The sequence below is a fragment of the Cinclus cinclus genome, chromosome 24 (assembly GCF_963662255.1).
Source record: "Cinclus cinclus chromosome 24, bCinCin1.1, whole genome shotgun sequence".
Classification (NCBI taxonomy): domain Eukaryota; kingdom Metazoa; phylum Chordata; class Aves; order Passeriformes; family Cinclidae; genus Cinclus; species Cinclus cinclus.
Window position 1 is genome coordinate 4,297,651 of NC_085069.1, and position 19,563 is coordinate 4,317,213.

Below are 19,563 nucleotides of genomic sequence, written 5' to 3' on the forward strand. Positions count from 1 at the left end.
TCTGGGAACCATAAAAGGCAACTTGTTCTGCTTCCCTAGAGGGTCATAATTTTAAGTAAGCTCAATGTTTGTACATCTCTCCTTCCCCTCCAGTCCCAGATCCCACATTACAGAGCTTGGAGGGGATTAATCCAGTTATTAGGGGAAGTAAGCACATCTCCCTGCCCCTCCTTCTCTTAACCCTGCAGATGCTGGGCAGGCAGCAGTGGATGTAGAGATGAACCTTCCTGTGCAGAGCAGTGCTAACTACAGAACCACTGCCCCATCCTGACAGAGCCCTGCCATCACCAAGCAGCACTGACTGCTGTTGCCAACATCCCCATGGTCCTGCAGCTGGGAGGGAGGGGACAGCAGTTTGTCACCTTGAAAAGGTGCCCCCTCAGCCTGAGTTACATCCTAGCGAAGATGGAGCTGCGAGGAGGGGAGCAGGGGCACTGGAACCCAACCAGCATCCTGGAAAACAGGCAGAGGCACTGGCCCTGCTGCATCACCAGCAGCCATGAGACCCTTCCTGCAAAGTCCTGTCTGGATTCCTCCCTTGTGCCGAGGCACTGAAGGCCTGACAGTCACAACCCACACGGTTCTAGCCATGACCCAGACTCCCCCCAACAGCCACAGAGCTTGGTGCCAGTGCCCACCTCAGTCCATGCCCCTGAGCCCTGGGGCGTGCCCCAGCTTATCCCTCCTGCCCTCCAACTGGACATCCCTGTGCCCTGACGAGCACGCACCCAGAGCCACACTGCTGGGCTGGTTTGTGGGCACAGGAAACATGACAGAGACCAGCATCACCCCCCAGGAGACGCTGCTGTAAGTTGTAAGAATGAGACACTTGAGAGCATTGGATCAGCACCATTTTCATTTTTTTTTTTTAACCTGAGATACGCACTACACAGCACTTGCTTCTACAGCAGAGGAACAGGATTTTCTCCTTACTTTCCTCTGGTGACAGACTCAAATTCAGGAATTAACAGATAACGTAGACTTCCTTCTCACATCATGCTAGGAAAATCATGCTTCCCTTTTCAAGAGCACTATTTCAAAAGCAACAATAAAATGTGAAGTCACTGGTCAACTGAAGATTGAGACAACTTCACTAAAAAGCTGAAAATCAGAGACAGAACAGTCAGCCTGGTGTCTCTGACATCTCCTCACACCATTAAAGCCTGCTCATATTTTGAAAACCATCATAGGTGAATGGGGGAAAGTTTGGCAAACAAGAGGCAGTTTTGGGCAAGCAGGCAAGAGGGTTGATTTCACATGCTGTAAAGTCCTGCTTGCTGGTGAAAAACACACCATCGTGGGAGTATATAGAGGGGTCCAGGTCATAGTAGTTGTAGGGTCTCAGGAGAAAACCGACTGAGTTTCCCACGGTCACAGTGTTGGGAATATCCTCAGAGTGTGGAATGTGAAGGAAGCCAGCAGTTATCCAGGCAACCAGGTCCTAGGCAGGGAAGAGCCACAAGCTCAGGGTTATTTCAGAAGCTGCAGCAGCAGTGACCAAAACACACATGGGGTGGTGGAGAGTGTCAGAAGAGAAGGAGGGGGGCCCCAATGGGCACCAGCCAGCTGCATTCCCACACACCAAGCTCCCTTCTCCTGGGAAAGAACTCCTCCCTTCCCTTAATACCTGCCACGGCCATGGCTGCAGATACCCACTCAGTGGAAAGGCCCTTGCCTTGACCTTCATGGCCTCACTATGGCCTCACAGAGATTTTCATGACGTTTTGCCAGCATTTCTCCACAGGAAAAAACAAGCTTCTGCTCTGCATCCATTCTCTATGTTCTCTGACCAAAGTACAAGCAGACACACAGAGAAGGGGATTCTCTTTCCTACTCCTCTCACAGCTGGACCCACTGCCCCAGGGGCAGTGCTGGAGTCTCTCTGCTCCTTAGGGCTCCCGTTGAGCCTAGGGCTGGGTGTTACACTCCAACCCAGGGACCCCAGCTTACTTCGTTGGTGATGGTCTCATTGTTGATGAAGTCAGCAAAGGTGACAGTGGGTGTCCAGGGGTCATTCTGGTTGTAGATGCTGGTGCTGGTGGGCTCCTCCTCCTTCCTCCGGGTGACAGCCAGCTGGTACCTGAGGACAAGAAAAGAGATGGAAGCAGCCCCCCAAGGCAGGGCAGAGCTAAATCAGCTCCTGAAAGCCTGCAGAGCACAGGCCTGCTTGGATGGAGCGAGCCCAGAAGAGTGCATCCCTGTGCCTCCCATCAAGGGACATCCAGCAATGCCTTCCAAGCTGGCAGGGTTGAGGGAATCTTTGAGAACCTGTCATGCCAGCCAGAACAGCCTGACCTTGCCCAGCTGATGGCCCTCTCCATGGAACTGGCTTCAGGAATGTGGTCCCCTGCAAAACTGGTGATCTGCATCCTGTAGCCGCGCTGGTGGCCCCACTTGTTTTTGCTGTTGGCTGCAAAGTAGATGTATCTGGGCATCTTGGACTGGAGTCGGAAAGCAGCCTGGTCTTCTGTGTCCAGGACTTTCTTGGTGAGTCGTGGCCGCTCTATCTGCTGCTCTGGGCTCCAGGGAGCCCGTGTCATCTCAAATGCCATGTCATGGGCCACAAGGGAGTTTTTCACCCCTGCAAAGCCAAAACAAAGTGACTGAGGAGAGCCCCCACAGTCCCTAAGGACATCGCAGTGCCTGCTCTCCCTGTTCTCCCTCTCTGCACCCTGGGCTCTGAGCACCGACCCTTACAGGAGCAGCTGCTGCTCTGCAGCTCCACAGCCTGTGACAACATCCCATGTGCTGATCTATGGCTGGACACTTGCCTGAGCCAGGCAACACCACTCTGCAGCAGACACTATGAGAGACAAGAGGGGGCAGGGGATGAGACTCACCCCAGGGCAGAAGAACAGGTTTGCTTCCTGTGCAAACATAGTCTAATTAACTAGAGCACGAGCTTGGTTACTGCTCATCCTGCACAGTAGGATGAGCCTTCCTCCTGAAGGCGCCTGGAGCAGCCCAGGTGCTGCACACATTTGCACATCATAGACAAGAGCAGTGTTGTGCTGATCTCAAGCCCTGCCCAAAGAAGAGACATGGACCCAAGGTTCCCAGCAACAGGAGCAGCATGGGAGCACATTGATCTGGGGACAAGGTAGCAAAAGGCTGCTGAGAGGATTTGATGGCCAGGGCAGGTCTGGCAGAAGGGTTGTTGCTCAGCACCTCCTGCCAGTCCCACCTTGAAGCCCTTCAGTGTTCCACTCCTATAACACGTGAGTTACCAGCTTTAATAAAGGCCATTTCAGGGCTGAATCTGTAGCCATCTGTGAAGGTTTGAGCCCCACAGAAGAAGATCCATGCACAGGTGAGCTCATTTTCTTTCTTTGTCGCACATGAACAAAACTTCTAAGCCCACAGCTGCCCTGGCAGTATTAACAGTGACAGTCTGATGTCATCTGCCTTCTCCCTGCCCCTTCAGTTTTGCCACCACCCACTGCAAGCACACCAAGCTCCCCACAAGTGGAAAGGAAAACCTGAAAAACCACTAAAAAAAGCAAAGTTCTTAGAGTTGAAAAGCATTTGGAAAGTACATTTTAAAAAGGTGAGATAAGAGCCAGACCTACCTCCGACATCCAAGTCCACCTTATAGTTGACAAAATGGGTGTGTATCGTACCCAGGGTGTGCTCCCAAAGCCTATTGCCATATCTCAGGCCATCCCCGTGAAGAAAGGATGAGCTTGGGTACCCCGTGGCCTGCACCTTGCCCTCAATGGCCCCGTTCTGGTAGAAGATGAAGTCCCACACATAGTCATAGTTGCCCACGGTGGCAATGGACCGAATGACCAGAGCGGAGTTCACCAGCCCCCCATAGTAGAGCGACTGCAAGTTGGAGTAGTGGCGCCGCAGAGGGGAGCCCATGTTCTGCTCAAAGATGCAGAGCGAAGCCCTCCTCTTCTTGGGCCTCAGGCTGTCAGACAGAGAGCGTGTGTCCACGTAGGTGGCCAGGTAGGGGCAGTCGACCCCTCGCACCAAGGGGGAGGTGTAACGCCCCAGGCCAAAGCTGCCGTCCATGTAGCGCGTGGACATCCCTGCCGGGCAGTTGGAGCCGTACACCGACAGCGCCTCCTGGACACTGATCTCATAGGCAACCCTCTCCCCCTTGTGTCGGATGTCAAACAGCCGCAGGCCCGTGCTCACGCTCATCCCAAAGGCAAAGCTCCAGCCCTGGAAGAGCACGTGGTTGTTCCTGACGCTGTAGCGGGGACCCTGTGGCTCAAACTGCACTGGGAACAGCGCAGCCGCACGAGCTCGGGGCTTCATGGACGAGAAGTCCCCATCCCACGGCGCCTTCCTCACCTTCTCCACGCTGATCCGACCCTGCACGTAGGCACTCTCCAGCTGAGCCATGTCCCTGTAGTACTGCCCATTGTAGAAGACCCTGCTCACCGCCCACTGCGAGATGTCCAGGCTGCTGTGGTCCACCAGCACCTCCAGCCCCACCGGGTGCACAAAGAACCCACTCACGTTCTGGAACAGCACAAACCAGGTGACCCGATCTCCAGACTGGAATCCATGAGGGACTCTGGGCTGAAATGCCACATTGGTTCTGTCATATTCCAGGACTTCTTGCATGAAGGTCGGTGCTGCAGCAAATGCCTTTGTCTCCAGGAACACTCCCAGCTGCTTGTGCTCACTGCCCAGCATGGGTCTGCGGTGGTACGGCACCTTGCCCCCGTACTTGTGCACCGTCACGTCTCGGTGGTACGCTGGCGTCGGCAGCGGCCCCACCACGTACTCGGTGATGTTGGGCTCTGGCTGGTTCCCAAAGTACAGCACAGCCAGTGCCTCTCGCGGGGGACGAGCCCCCCCGGCGTCCAGGAACCGCAGCACCTCTGCCTTGGCGGGGACCTGCAGATCCACGGAGGCGATGCAGTTGTCCGAGGGTTTGGCACGGGAGGTGTCAACCAGCGGCACCCCGAGGTGTCCCTGCAGGTACCGCACCACTTGTGACATCTCCTCGGCTGTCAGGTCAGCAAAGACCAGGCTCTGGCTCATGGATCCTGTCTTCTCCACAACGCTGGGCTGCGATTCACAGCTGGGTGATCGCCCACCCCTGCTCAGCAACATGCAGGACAGAATGAAGATTATCACTGCAGCCCCAACCAGGAGTATGTAGGGAAGTTTGGGGTTCATCACTGCGAGTGCAGTGACAGCACATGCAGTTTGGCTGAAGAATCCAGAGCACGTCCCTCACCTGCGGACCAGGCTCTTTATTCATTGCAACTGTGGGCGTAACAGCATCGCTTGTGAGGTGGGGAGGGAACTTGTATCACCTGTGGGGCTCTGAGAGGAGATCACAGGTCCCAGCCAGTTTGGCTTGTTTCCTCCCCACCCCAGATGCACCAAAGGAGCTAGCCAGGCAGCCAGTGCCTGGCTCACTCACCAAACTACTGATGGGTTTCTCTGCTGCAGGGTGATGCCACAAAAAGCCTGCGTCTCATTTGTCCTAGGGGCCTTTGTTTCTTTCAGCATCTCTCAGGATGAACCATCTCTGTCTCCTGTGGGATTGTGGTGATGCCACAGGGGAAGGCTCAGCCAGCCTGGTCCTTCTGCACTCAGTGCCCCTGGACCAGCCCCCCTCCCCTGAGGGGCCAGTCTGTGCTGGCACAGCCCAAGACCTGCTGGCACCCAGCATCTCTACATGCCAGTTCTTCCTGTCACCATTCTCTGTTGCTTCCAAGTCCTTCCCAGCCCTGAAGGAAGGGACCTGGCAGCTCCAGCCTCACTCCGTGGGCAGACCAAAGGCAGCTCCCTGGTGAGAAAAGGCAGCACTTGCTGAACCATTCCTGTCCCGTTCCAGCAGAGGTGATCTTTGCACAAGAGCTGCCCTAGACAGAAATGGGGCGAGGCAGCTGCTCCTGCATGGCCACCAACTCCTGCAAGGCTCCCAGCCCCACACAAGGCAGTGACAACACCAACAGCAAGGATGGGGTTTTGGAGATCAGGGCCCACCAAACACCCTCCTGCTGGGGAGAGTCTGAGGCACAGGCAGGAGGAGCCACAACCACCACAGCACTGGAGCAATTCACTCCATTTGCATTTATGTTAATTTAGGAATTAAGTTTTCCTTCTCACTTGCAATAATTGCCCTTTTTCCCTGCAAACCCTACACCAGCCTCAGGTGAGGATCCAAGGACCTGCGTGGGCAATGACCACTTTAGCTGTGACACAGCTGTGCCCCCAGCACTGGAAGGGGGGGCTCCTGTGGGAACTGCTCCAGCTCCCTGCATGGCCCCGAGCCCTCCTGCCTGGACCACGGCTGCCCTCTCACCACAGGGAACAAGTCTGAGATTTACACAACTCTACTCAAGAGAATTTTACAGCAGCCAGGGTTCAGGCTCTGTAAACAGAGGGGGGCACAGAGAGCATTGAAGTCACAGAAAAGAACCTTGTCCCCACACAGGAACTGTATTTTAGCACATTCTCAAGCCTTGCTTAGAGGAAAGAACCAGTATCAACCCTGATTTTGACCATAACAACATCGGCAGCAGCACCTTTCAAGGCCACACAAACCCCTGCATCACAGCAGGACAAATGCTGGGACTAAATGCTTGCTCTGGGGTTAGCTGCAGCTTGACCAACATAGCTCTTGGATTACTTTCTACAATCCAGGAGAGAGCCGGGATCCCTGAGCTGCGTTTCTCTTTGGGCTGGTTCACATGTAGCCACTGCCCACCAGCGACCTCTTTGGTCCTGTGCAGATGTAAAACATTTTCCCTCTGCCTTTTACAGAAGTGGTTTTCAATAACGGGCACCATGTGTGTCCCCACTGTCACCGGACTGCAGGTGCTGCAATCACCTTCTGGGGGACTCCAAGGTGCCCCCGAGGCTGAGCATGCCTGCACTTCCAGGGTGGCTGCCAGGACTTCAGTGTGAGCCAGAGGCTGCTCCTGAGCTCCAACATCCCCGTGCAGACATCCACTGCCAGACTGGGACTGCACATGGGGACTGGGGAACTCTCTGGGTCGCTGTAGTGGCTTCACAACTCAGAATCCAATGCTTGCATATTCCCTCAAGAAGTGGGGAGAGCTGCAGGAGCTCAGCCCCACAGAGCACCAGAACAGCTGCCCTGTTTTACATGGGGCAGTGAGAGACTAAGAGGATTTTCCCAGGGGAGGAGGAGTGCCAGGACCAGCACCAGGCGTGGTGAAAGCAGACTCACACTGTCTGTGCTCAGACAGGACCAACTCCCTGTCTGCCCGCCTATGCCTGTGGCAACACACACCGCGCCAGACATGAGGCCTCAAGGAAATACAAACATTTTTTAGCTGCTACCTTTCATACTTTCCCTGAACTGAACACAGAGTTCCCAGAAATTCCCACTGCTTTCCAGTCAATGATCTTGACAGACTGTTTTATATATCGAAAAATAACTTTACAGTGAAAGAAGAGGTTACGAGAATAAAGCAGAGTTCTGATGCAAGTAATTAGGGACTGTATGGACAAGGACGCAAACCTAGAAGCTCTAGGGTTTATCAAACAATAGCAGGCATTAAAAGAGCCAGGAGCCAGACCTACCTCCGACATCCAAGTCCACCTTATAGTTGACAAAATGGGTGTGTATCGTACCCAGGGTGTGCTCCCAAAGCCTATTGCCATATCTCAGGCCATCCCCGTGAAGAAAGGATGAGCTTGGGTACCCCGTGGCCTGCACCTTGCCCTCAATGGCCCCGTTCTGGTAGAAGATGAAGTCCCACACATAGTCATAGTTGCCCACGGTGGCAATGGACCGAATGACCAGAGCGGAGTTCACCAGCCCCCCATAGTAGAGCGACTGCAAGTTGGAGTAGTGGCGCCGCAGAGGGGAGCCCATGTTCTGCTCAAAGATGCAGAGCGAAGCCCTCCTCTTCTTGGGCCTCAGGCTGTCAGACAGAGAGCGTGTGTCCACGTAGGTGGCCAGGTAGGGGCAGTCGACCCCTCGCACCAAGGGGGAGGTGTAACGCCCCAGGCCAAAGCTGCCGTCCATGTAGCGCGTGGACATCCCTGCCGGGCAGTTGGAGCCGTACACCGACAGCGCCTCCTGGACACTGATCTCATAGGCAACCCTCTCCCCCTTGTGTCGGATGTCAAACAGCCGCAGGCCCGTGCTCACGCTCATCCCAAAGGCAAAGCTCCAGCCCTGGAAGAGCACGTGGTTGTTCCTGACGCTGTAGCGGGGACCCTGTGGCTCAAACTGCACTGGGAACAGCGCAGCCGCACGAGCTCGGGGCTTCATGGACGAGAAGTCCCCATCCCACGGCGCCTTCCTCACCTTCTCCACGCTGATCCGACCCTGCACGTAGGCACTCTCCAGCTGAACCATGTCCCTGTAGTACTGCCCATTGTAGAAGACCCTGCTCACCGCCCACTGCGAGATGTCCAGGCTGCTGTGGTCCACCAGCACCTCCAGCCCCACCGGGTGCACAAAGAACCCACTCACGTTCTGGAACAGCACAAACCAGGTGACCCGATCTCCAGACTGGAATCCACGGGGAGCAGCTGTCACGGGTGCAAGATTGGCTCCATCATACTCCATTACTTGTTGCATGAAAGCTGGAGCTGAGGCGAACACTTGTTTTTTTAGAAACCCTCCCAGCTGCTTGTATTCAACAGCCAGCGTGGGTCTGCGGTGGTACGGCACCTTGCCCCCGTACTTGTGCACCGTCACGTCTCGGTGGTACGCTGGCGTCGGCAGCGGCCCCACCACGTACTCGGTGATGTTGGGCTCTGGCTGGTTCCCAAAGTACAGCACAGCCAGTGCCTCTCGCGGGGGACGAGCCCCCCCGGCGTCCAGGAACCGCAGCACCTCTGCCTTGGCGGGGACCTGCAGATCCACGGAGGCGATGCAGTTGTCCGAGGGTTTGGCACGGGAGGCGTCAACCAGCGGCACCCCGAGGTGTCCCTGCAGGTACCGCACCACTTGTGACATCTCCTCGGCTGTCAGGTCAGCAAAGACCAGGCTCTGGCCATCCTCGATGTCCTCCTGCTCCAGGGGCAGGTGCTGGCAGGTTCTGGGGGTCCTTTCTCTGGTCAGCAACACGCAGACCAAAGCAAATATTGTGGCTAACGCCAGACCAAGGAGGATGAGCACGGTTTTCAGGTTCATGCCTGCAACGGGTCCAGCAGCATTCAGAGGCTTTCAGAGCAGGCTTTCCAGCTCCTGCCTCTGTTCGTGTATGCTGCACTGGATGGATTAACACACAAAGTACAAAAGACTGGGAGAGGCTAGGGGAGGAGATCTGAAACCCTTGGTGACCAGAAAGGGCAGATCTCCTCTCAGCTGCAGCCTCTTCTGTCCTCCTTCACGGCAGTGCCCTGAAAGATCTTGTGGAGATGTAGGGTCAGTGACTCAGACAAGTTCCACATAATTCCGTTCCTTTTTCAGTCCAGCCTGGCTTCCTGAGGCTGCCTGTAAAAACGGAGATCCTGCCATCAGCCTGAGGTGGCTGTGACCACTGTGAGGCTCTGACAAGCTGGGAATTGTTGCCACACTGTACAATTTCACCTCTTTACAACTCACCCATTTTCCTTGTTTATCAGGCTGCTTCCCTGTAAACATTCTCCCTGGCAACACCATTCCAAGCTTGGAGTTACTTTTTATTTATTCTTTTTCAGTCCTCCTCATGGAAGCCTTTGATGAAAACACATCCTTGTGGGTAGCAGTAGAAAAACTTTGGCAGGCATGGAGATGTAGTTCAGGATGAGAATCAGGCCCCAAAGCACTGTGAACAACCAGCTCTTAGTTTGTACCTCAGAACAGCTCTGTCAATTAAACCCCAGCATTGAACTACCACAGGATCATCCAGCCTTTGTCTCTGCCGCCAATTCACAGATAAACTGAGGTGCAGCTTCCAAGAAGTTCTCTCAAGGACAGAACAGACACCTGGCAGCAGCAGCTGAGGGCAGCGCCCACTATCAGTGCTGCCAAGCCACAGTGCCCAGGCTGGGCAGCCACAGCTGCCCTCTGCCACCCCAAGGACAGTCCCTGCTGGCCTGACAGTGTTGTTCACAGGCATTGGCAGAACAAGGCAGCCAGAAGGACTTGGTGCACCATCCTGCCACGCAGCAGATGCTCGGGGTAGACAAGACACACCACCTTGGCTACAGTCCCGGAGCTGGTGCTGAGCAGGACAAGGCATCCAAGAGAACCAGGGCTGGAGATTCAACCCAATATTTCCACTTCTGCTGCCAGCCTCACCTCACCTCACCCTCGTCTTCTCCTCTTACTTGAGTCAGGTTCCTGATGGGAGACAGCACCCACCAGCCCCTGGTTCTTCCTCTGTGGCTGTGCTCAGACTCCACGCTGGGAGGCAGAAGGCCACGTTGCTGTGGGACACACTCCATTATCCTCACCACCACTGGCAGCCCGAGCCTTCTTCAGGGCAGACTGCAGCTGTGAGGCCAGGCCATCCTCTCTGTGCCAGCACACAGGGCTCTGCCTCGCCAGCCACCACGCCAGGAGAGCCTCACAGCCATGGCACTTGCTTCACATAGTCACAGTGAGCAAAGGGGCTCACTGCAGCACGGACACAGCAGTGGGCAGGGACAGGACAGGAAGGAACAGGGCTGTGGCTGCATGGGACACAGCAGCCACAGGTGGCAGAAGTACCTGCTCTAATTGGCTCACAGCAGCAGAATCAAATGCCCGAGTAACTCCAAACAAGGCAAAGCAGCACTGATTTCCAAGTCAGTCTTCCAGTCCATGAAGTCAGTGAGGTTTTAAGGATTACCTGGGGTTAGGCTTGGAAGAAAAATTCCCTTTTGGTTTCTGCCTGGAACATGGTGCTCATTTCACTTGGAGCACAGAGCAGAAGCACTGCTGTCCTGGTCCAGGTTTGGAGCACAGCCAGGACATACTTGCTGCCTCCCAGGAATGGGACAAGTGTTCTGCTGCCACACACACTGGCACAGCCAAGGTGAGACTGTGGCAGAACCTCCAGGGCTGCGCAACAAAGCTCGAGTGGACCTTTCCTTCAAAGAAGTACACAAAGAGCAGATCATTCAGGTTTGACTTCATCTCTTGGGTTTGCATCTCTAGTTCCTCAAAGCCACGGCACAGGCTGCAATTACAGAAGGGCCCTTTCCAAGCAGCACAGCAGTAGTTTTAGAAAACTCCACAGGTCTTCCTGCCCTACAAATCACAACTCAACCCTGCAGCTGGGCTGAGAGAGGTCCAAAAATAGAGTGTGGGAACACTCTTGGTTCTCTGCATGTTGGGGGCTTGGAAAGAAAGAGAAATCCTAATCTGTACTGACATCCCCATGACAAACCAACCACAGCACACACCACAGGGCTGCTGGATAAGGATGGAAGCTTTCTGCACTGCCTCTGCCCCACTGCAGAGCCTGTGCCATGGAGGATTTGTCTGACACCAGTTTTTTGGGAGTTTTTTTTGTACTGTCTGTTTCTCCTGGACTTTTCCAGCTCTGGTTTCAGAATAAACAAAATAGCCTTAAATCCATATTCATCTTGCAGTAGGAATTTCAGGAAGCAGAGTAATTAACTGAGTCTGCAAAGTCAGAACCTGTGTCAATAGCTAACTGATGGAAAGCAATGAGGAGTCTTTGGGGGCCACACACTCCATGGAATTGCTTGTGTACTCTCTCCAAAAGGAGCCTGCAGCAGCTTAAAGCTAACCTAGAATTAAAGAAATTGCACGTCTCCATAACAGCAGCATAACTTGTTTATGACCTGCTCAGTGCACGTACTGCTTCCCACATGCCAGTCCCCAGTGTGATCAGCCCATCACTGACCCACATCCCATATGAAGAACTCACATCCTACCCATGTTTTATTTTGGCTACGTGGTTGCTTTTAGGCACTGTCCATCTTATATTTGCTAAATTGCCCACATTTCCCAAACAAAACAAGGGAGAAGGGAGTGCTGTTTTTCACGCACACGGAAAGGTGGGGGGGCAAAAAATAGCATTTGAAATTTACTGAAACCCAAACCAGCCACAGACAGGTTCTGCCTTGGGGAAACTCTGAGACAGCAATTGTGACAGCTGGGGAAAGGGCACAGTAGGAAAACCCCTACCAACAGTCCCAACACCAGCAAGGCTTGAGCAAGCCCCAAACCAGAGCTCAGACTTTAGGAAGCTCCCACTCCCAACGCCTCACCTCATGGAGTCAGCTTATGCAAAGCACAACAGTGGAACATGCCTGACCCTTCCTCTATTCCAGCTGGGCTGCTGGCAGTGCCTGTGGCTGCTGAGCCATTATTCTCCTCCCCCGCACTTAAGCTGGGATATCTCAAGGACTGGTGAAGCAGAGCCCTGACTGCACACTGTGACTGCTCCCAGACTCACTGGGATCACAGACAACAAACCCTCCCCTGCTCCCATGGATGAAACCCACTCCGGGCCAGCACCTGCCAATTGTCCTGAATGCTCCATCCTTCCATGGGAGTACTGGCAGCTTTCTGGGAGTTCAGGTTTTTTGACTGTGGCGAGGAGGAGCCCCTCATGCTGCACAACACCCAATCCCCTCAGCCAGTTCCTCCCTTGGGCTCCACTCCAGCCATCTCGGCCCCGAGACCTGTTTGCAGCTCAGTGCCCTCTCCCTGCACGGATTAAGCACCTGCAGGGCTTTCCCACACCACAGGAACTTTCCTGCACAAGTGGCTGCTCCTGTTCCTGGGCAGCCGGAGGTGCCACAGCCAGGAGCCCTGGTCAGACTCTGCTGAGCAGCACCGTGACCAGGACAGGCACAACCCCAAACAGGCAACGAGCCCTACATCAGGGGCTGGCTCAGGGTAGCTTCACCCTGCAGCTGAGGGCAGGACACTCAGGAAAGCTTTGGGTGCCCCTCGAGAGGCCTCTGTGCCCCAGAATGGAGGGAAGGCAGTAACAGGATGATCTCAGAAGAGCAGAGGGCAGTGTGGCTGGGGCCAGCAGGACAGCTGCCTCTCCTTGGGTAACACATGCAGGGAGCAGCCAGGAGCAAGAGACTGTGTCCTCCACAGAGATACTGTGTGCTGCATCCAGGACAGCTGAGAGACACCTGCCCAGAAGACACCTGCCTGGCAGAGAAACCCTGGAACAACTACAGGCTCAGAGAAACACCATACAAACATCCCCATGTCTGTTTGAACTGGGACAGCCCAAGTCTCACACTGGGCTGAGATGAAACATCAAACCCAAGCCCACAGGCAAAATTAAGCCCAATGTGAGGCGTGCTGAAGGAACAGAAAAAACCTACACAATAGACTAGTTTATAACACAGTCAAAAAGAGGAATGAGGAGAATTAAGGGAAAAAGCAACTGAATGTGAGAAAGGCAGAACCAGAACTGGACACTAAAACTGCATGGCCTAAGAGCCCAGCATCACACACAGGGGGCTGCCTTGAAAGAATTCCAAGTACCTTATTTTAATTTCTTGACATGTTAAAAGTTTACATACGTTCATCTCGCAAAGAAAGCTGAACAAATTAAAAGGAAACAATACAAAGAAACACAAGGGGAAGTGCTGCTCCCAGACAGCAGCTCAACGCAATTGGTTTGTTACTGAATATTTATTAGCGGGAAGACTAAGAGTTGACTTACTACAAACAACAACAGAAGAGTCTAGAGCAAGGGCCAGCAGCCCGCTGCACTCTGGGCAAATCCCTGGGAAACCAGCAAGAGACAACATGGCTCTTAGATGTGGAAGCAGAGAGAAAAAAAAAACTAAAAACAAAGTAAAAAAAAAAATAAGGGAAGAAACTTCATTCCATTTGTCACTGTTGTTACAATGAGATTAACACAACTCTTAAGGCTACTGCACAATAAGAATATACAGGTGTAACAGCGAGACCTGGGAAACAGCAAGGTTCCTCAAACAAATGATTTAATGTTCCCTGATTAGGGGACTTAAGTAGAAATACTATAAATAAGAAAAATTTGAAGCCTGCAGCGTTATGGGCCCACTTGCCACACACAAAAACTGACGCAGTACAACCAGTCATTTCCAAAGGGGTTTGTAATGGACCACGAAATGTTCTGGCAGCTTAGAGGAGTCATGAGGCACAGGAGTGTGCCCTTTGCAGGGGAAAGACTGCAAGGTCTGCAAGGTACCAGGTGGGTATCAGCCACCCTCACCATCAAGCACCAGCTGTGGCAGCCAGCTCTGCCCAGAGAGCACTGCCAGGGACAGGGGGACTCAGTCTGATCACATGCAGAGATATTTTAGGACTTTAGCATCAGATCTCCAGCCCCTCCCTTCCCTCAGCCCAGGCAAAAGCAACCCACGCTTAAGGGGCAACCAGGACACAGGTGAAAGAACATTGGTTTTAGATAAGAAAGTGGCTCTAGTAAAATGGCAGAAGCCACCCGAGCTCATGACAGCCAGGACAGCACCAGCTCTAGTTCCAAGCATTTGCCTCATGCTCTGCACTGATCCAGACAGAACTGGTGAGGCAGAGACCTGTGGAGCAGGCTCTGCTGAGCCAGGAGAGAGCCAGAAAAGGAGTGCAGATGGCTCAGCGGCACCAGAGCCCAGCTGCCAAGGGCAGGATCCCTGCTCAGTCCAGAGCTGATGGCAGAGGAGCCTGGCCACAGCCAACAGTGGGGAGAGAGCTTCCCTGCTGTGGCACTGCCAGGCTGCCCTTGTGCTGGGCTGTTTGCCCTGGTCCAGAGACCCCAGCGCAGCCACCAGACAAGAGATGGGACAGGACAAGGGCTTGGTCTATAGAGTTGTTCCCACTCAGGTAGGAAGCAAGGCATGAAGGAATGTCCCTGCCTGGCTGCAGCAGCCTCTGGGGCGTCCAATGCAGCATGGCCTCCACTACTAGAGACTAAAGGAAGAGGGAGAGCTCCTGAGACCTGGACAAAACCAATCACAAAACTAGGCAAGAATTTCTTTAGAGTTTAACTAAGAATGCAATACTATTTCCAGCCAGTTTCCCATCTCGATAGTCACGTAACAAACCAAGGCAATGACGGTCTTTAGTTGACTGAACAGTTCTCAAGTTCAAACGTTGACACTTAATAGAGGGTCTCAGCATTGCTGCTCCGAGGCCTCTTGATCTTCTCAATGTTTTTAAGTATCATGTCATGCAAAGTGACCTGCAAAAAAGGAAGAACAGGACTCAGACAGGAAGCCATCCAGCTTTCACCATAAGCACTGGTTACCACAGCAGTACCACTCCCCTTGGCACCACCCTCAACCCTTGTGTGCAACCACACACCTGGTTAAGGTAAGGGCTTCCTTCAGCCAAACCTTACAGAAGCCAGTACATGTAGTGCCAAAAAATATTAATTCAGAAACCCTAGGACTGTCTTGTACTGCATGAACAGCTTAGGATCAGATTCCCCCAGAGGGGGCATGAATATTTTGCCCTGGGGCCCTGTGAACACTGCTGGAAACATCTGCATCTTTAGGAGATGGTGGAGAAGCAACAGTTGGCTTGTCTTGCTGGAGCCAAAGCGGGAAGCAGGCAGGCAGTCTTCCTGCCAGGAGTGGCTGTGTTCAGGGGGAAACAGGAGAGGAGCAGCAGCAGGATCACAAGGGCTCTCCACTGCTGCATGAGGAGCCAGTGTGAGCTCTGTGTTTTCACTTACATATTGATTTCTCAGCTCTGAAATGATGAGGCGCAGACTAATGTACTCCTTCTCGTCGATCTCCGTGACGGTGCGGCGATAGTCCTCCTGCCAGGAGCACACACGGCTCAGCCCAGCCTCCCTCACTCTGCCCTCCCCAGAGGAACCCCCACCTTCAGCTGGCTGCTCTCAATCCTTGTAGGACCCCCCCTCTTTCCCCCAGGACACTCAGCTCAGAAAGGACAGTGACAAAGCAGCTCAAAAAGTCCCAAGAAGCAGCAGCACAAACATGTAACTCTCCATGTCCCCGGTGACTTACCACATGAGGGTACTTGGCTATTTTGGAAACCAACTTTGCTCTTGTGATATAGTATCTGGCAGGGAAAGAGGGAGATTAAAGCTCAGATAAACAGCACCAGGATTATTTTCAGGTCCAAGCTGACTTGTAACAACAGCTGGGGGACCTTTCCCAAACACATTCCTTTTCCAAGGAGATCCAAAAAAGAAGCCTGTTCTTGCATGCCTACCTAGAAATCTGGTCCAGGTAAGATGCTGCCTCACTCTCCACAGTCCGAAGCTCAGCAACTGTTTCTTCCTGTAAGGAAGACAAGGAAACTGGTAGCTCCAGTAGGCTGCAGCTGGCCTTCAGGACTCGGGAAGCACTGTCTCAGCAGCACCACCTCAAGTTCAGGTTTGGGTTTTAAAACCTAACCTAATCCCATGACTGCAGCTGCTGGACAGCACGAACTGAAAGATTCAGAGGAACCCCAGAGATCCAACTCCCTGGAGCACAGAGCAGTATCTTACCTGAATAGAAACACCGAAATTGTTCCCATCCTCTATCCTGGGAATGAGAAGCTGCACCCACATTTTGACCTGCAGTGGAGAGATCACAACGCTGACTAATGCCAGCATCTGCACAAAGAATTCTCTCAGAAATGTCAGCAAAAGCCTCCCAGGATCCTGCCTTTGTAACACAGTTCATGACAGACTGCTGCAGATCCCTTATGCACCTATAACACTTCCAAGATCACTTCCAGCAGGGCTGGGATGCCATGCAAGCTAGTGCAGGCCCAGCTTCCCATGGAAAGCTCTCCTCACCATGCTGCAGGAGCTCCTGGCAGGACTCTCTGCCTGTGGAAAAGAAGGGCAAAGCAAAGCCTCATGAGGCCTGTTAACAGACATCCTTCATCAGGCAAACAACAGAGATCCCCAAGGGTCTCACCTGCCTTCCAGCTCCTGTTAGACAGGGCAAAGCCCTGCTTTTCCTCATCTACAGCACAGAGGGACCTGTTCCTTTCACAGCTCCACCTCTCCAGGAGTAAAACCACCCTGCTGCCTCCCCTTACTTCAGGCTCACACCCACCGTATTGCACTTCTCAATGAGCAGCCTGATTTCTGGTTTCACTTTCTCAATGATGTCCACCAGCTGCTGGTTGCTCTTCAGCATCCCATTGGGCATCACAAACACTTTGGTACCTGTGGCAGAGACAAATCCACAACGTCAGCAGCTCGCAGGAGCAGCTGCGCCGGGGTCAGACCGAGGGGCCACCTGAGCTTCACTCATCTCCCACCAAGGCCAGAAAGGGACTGAGCCAGGCTGTGGCCACCTGTAGGGAAGGGGAAACAGGACATGGGATAACAGCAGTGACCACAAGGGAAGGAAAAGAGAAAACAGAGAAGGATGAGACTGAAGAGCTCGAGGATGCTGAGCACAAAGGGTTTTCCTGGTGCACACATACAAGAAGTTTGTGTCTCAGCTTAATCCAAAGCCTGGAATCTTCTTCCAGACAAAGAGAGAAACTGCACAGAGCCACCAGGAGATCATCTGCCTCTGTCAGCAGGCCAGGATCCAGCCAAGTACTACTTATGTCTCTCAGAGAAGTACTAATTATGCTTCTAAGAGCTGGAACCTCACTCCTCCACATCCAAACATCTGTAGATCAGGCTCTGGCCTGTATAAGTAGCAGCTGCTGTCAGGGCAGGGCAAGTGGGGCTCACATGATTTGGATGCCCAAGGCTTAGTGCAGTGGTTCAGGGGGCAGGCAGCAATACAAGGGACTTGGGGATTCTTACCCTGAAAGGTCTCTTCGTGGTCTTCAAGCTTCCTCTTTTTCATATTTGGCTAAAATATACAAAATGTTTTACTCACAAACTAGTCGTAAGCTGTAAAAGTGTTGCAAAGGAAAAAAAATAAAAAAACCAAAAACTTAAGAGCCCTGCCATGTTCCTGGTTTTTCTTCCTTAAAGCCTAGGAAGGACTGCAGAGCACTGTTACCTCCAGACCTCCCAGGCTTAAGAGATCAATCTCTAAAAGACTCTGGGTCAAAGCCTGTTATTAAATAAGAATAAACTACCCCAGCACAGAGCAAACTATGCAGTTTTAACATAAGCTGGGATCACAGCCAAGAAAGTAACCTTACCCCATCCAGTCCATCATGGCTGTTGGTGAGAAGAATTGGGTCAGGCACTGGGAGGTTCATGTCCGAATGGATCTGAGTAAGATCATGAATATTCAGGATGGGTTCCTGCAAAATAAAGCAGATTTATTATTTCATTATGAATGAACAAATTCTGCCACACAAAAGGTTCAGGCCTCCTTCTTGTCCAACTGTAAAATCAGGATGATTGAAGACAAAAGGTCTGGCAATAGTCTGTGACCCCCCCCAACCACGAGTGCCAGGCCATGGTCAGCTGTTGGTGTCTCTGTGAGACCCCAGCACTGCCAGGGACAGCCCACTGGGGAGCACAGAGAAAGAAATGTGAGAGATCACACAAAGCCAACTGCAAAAAGCAGCACCGTCCCAGAGCCAAAAGCACTGCAGTGTATGCGAGTAACCAGCTGCTGCCTTGTGTCTCTGCAACAAGGTGAAATGCACAGAAAACACCCATAAAGAGACCTGCCACATCACTTTCAAACTGTAGCTGAAAAGGGAAAAGGATACAGAGCACAAGCCATACCCTACCTTAAGGAATCCATCAAGCTCTAACAGCTTCTTTGGAAAAAAGTTTGCTACGAGGTCTTCAGCCTAAGAAAGAAAGAATAAACAGTGATGTGAAAGAAGGCCATGCTGCTCCCACTAGCAGGCAGGAACACTGCGGAAATAATCTCTGCATAAGCAGGGAACAAAGAGAATGCAAGTTCTTCCTGCTGCCAAAACCAAACAAAGCCCAAAGTGAGAAGAGAGCCATAAGGAACTGCAGTGGGTGACTGATATCCTGCGTGTTGATAAGCTTCCAGGGCAGTCTCAACCCGCAGTCGAGTTGGTCAGAAAGACGGGGTCAAAAAACCTCTTCCCTGCTCGACCTGTGACACTCACCTCGCTTGTGATCCGCTCCCTGAAGGAGTCAACCTACAGAATGAAACAGGGACAGGTCAGGGTCGCTCTTGAACAGCGGGGCCTGGAGAAGCCGCGCACGGAGCCCTGCAGCCGCATGACTCCGGGAAACGCGGGGAACGGGAGGGGTCTGCGAACACCGAGCGGGAGCTGCCCGGGGACGCCCAGAGTGGCTTTGTCCGCCCGCCCCAGACTCCAGGCGCTGCGGGCAACTGGAAACCGCGCAGCTCCCACGGGGGTGGAAGATCCGCCGGGCCGCCCCGGGCCAGCGGCCACGCTCTGCCAGGGCACGGCTCGGGGGCGGCCACACCACAGCGCCGGCCGCATCTCCGCCCTCGGCGGTGCAGGGCCGGGCGGGGGTGGAGACACCGGGGGCTCGTCGGGGCGGGCAGGCCGCGCTCGGCGGCCAGGGTGGAACGGCCGGGAGGCACCGTGGGGCGGCCCCGAGCCCGCCCCGCCCCGGGCCGGCGCCAGCACAGCTCGGCGCAGGCCGACGGAGCCGAGGCGGCAGCCGAGCCGAGGCGGGCCGGGCCGGGCGAGGCCAGGCGGGGCGGGACAAGCGGCGGGGCAGGCGCACCTTAAGCTTCACCTCCGGGTCCACCTTGAGCAGCGAGGCCATGGCGGGTCCGGTCTCGGGGCCGCTCCGCTTCCCCGGGCCCACACCGGAAATGACCTCACGCCGCGCGCCCGCCAATGCCGCGAGCGCCCGCCGCCCGCGTGAT

At 53.8% G+C, this 19,563-nt stretch overlaps 3 protein-coding genes across 6 annotated transcripts; all 3 read right to left on the reverse strand.

Annotated features, from left to right (window-relative positions):
- Positions 1-850: 850 nt before the first annotated feature.
- Positions 851-5,508, reverse strand: LOC134053053 (membrane primary amine oxidase-like). 3 transcript variants are annotated; one of them, XR_009933919.1, is made up of 5 exons: positions 3,570-5,508; positions 2,296-2,581; positions 1,951-2,080; positions 1,628-1,785; positions 1,393-1,441 (listed from the first exon to the last, which is right to left on the reverse strand). XR_009933919.1 is itself a non-coding variant. In XM_062507858.1 (4 exons), the coding sequence occupies exons 1-4, from the start codon at positions 5,137-5,139 to the stop codon at positions 1,157-1,159; spliced, it is 2,199 nt and encodes a 732-aa protein (XP_062363842.1). In that variant the 5' UTR covers positions 5,140-5,508; the 3' UTR covers positions 851-1,156. The 3 variants fall into 3 exon arrangements, 2 of the variants coding, with proteins under 2 accessions (XP_062363842.1, XP_062363841.1); XM_062507858.1 differs by lacking the exon at positions 1,628-1,785 and having other exon boundaries at positions 851-1,441; positions 2,368-2,581; XM_062507857.1 differs by lacking the exon at positions 1,628-1,785 and having other exon boundaries at positions 851-1,441.
- Positions 5,509-7,449: 1,941 nt separating this feature from the next.
- LOC134053054 (membrane primary amine oxidase-like) lies at positions 7,450-10,158 on the reverse strand. Its single transcript, XM_062507859.1, has 2 exons — positions 9,506-10,158; positions 7,450-9,394 (listed from the first exon to the last, which is right to left on the reverse strand). The coding sequence occupies exon 2, from the start codon at positions 9,089-9,091 to the stop codon at positions 7,499-7,501; it is 1,593 nt and encodes a 530-aa protein (XP_062363843.1). The 5' UTR covers positions 9,092-9,394; positions 9,506-10,158; the 3' UTR covers positions 7,450-7,498.
- A 4,658-nt stretch (positions 10,159-14,816) lies between these two features.
- On the reverse strand, positions 14,817-19,514 carry PSME3 (proteasome activator subunit 3). Of its 2 annotated transcripts, none has more exons than XM_062508076.1 (11): positions 19,419-19,514; positions 18,824-18,856; positions 18,470-18,532; positions 17,927-18,031; positions 17,580-17,628; positions 16,870-16,982; positions 16,311-16,379; positions 16,031-16,098; positions 15,823-15,877; positions 15,525-15,611; positions 14,817-15,029 (listed from the first exon to the last, which is right to left on the reverse strand). In XM_062508076.1, exons 1-11 carry the CDS (start codon positions 19,458-19,460, stop codon positions 14,949-14,951), a joined length of 765 nt encoding a protein of 254 aa, XP_062364060.1. In that variant the 5' UTR covers positions 19,461-19,514; the 3' UTR covers positions 14,817-14,948. The 2 variants fall into 2 exon arrangements, with proteins under 2 accessions (XP_062364060.1, XP_062364059.1); XM_062508075.1 differs by having other exon boundaries at positions 16,311-16,418.
- Between the last annotated feature and the right edge of the window lie 49 nt (positions 19,515-19,563).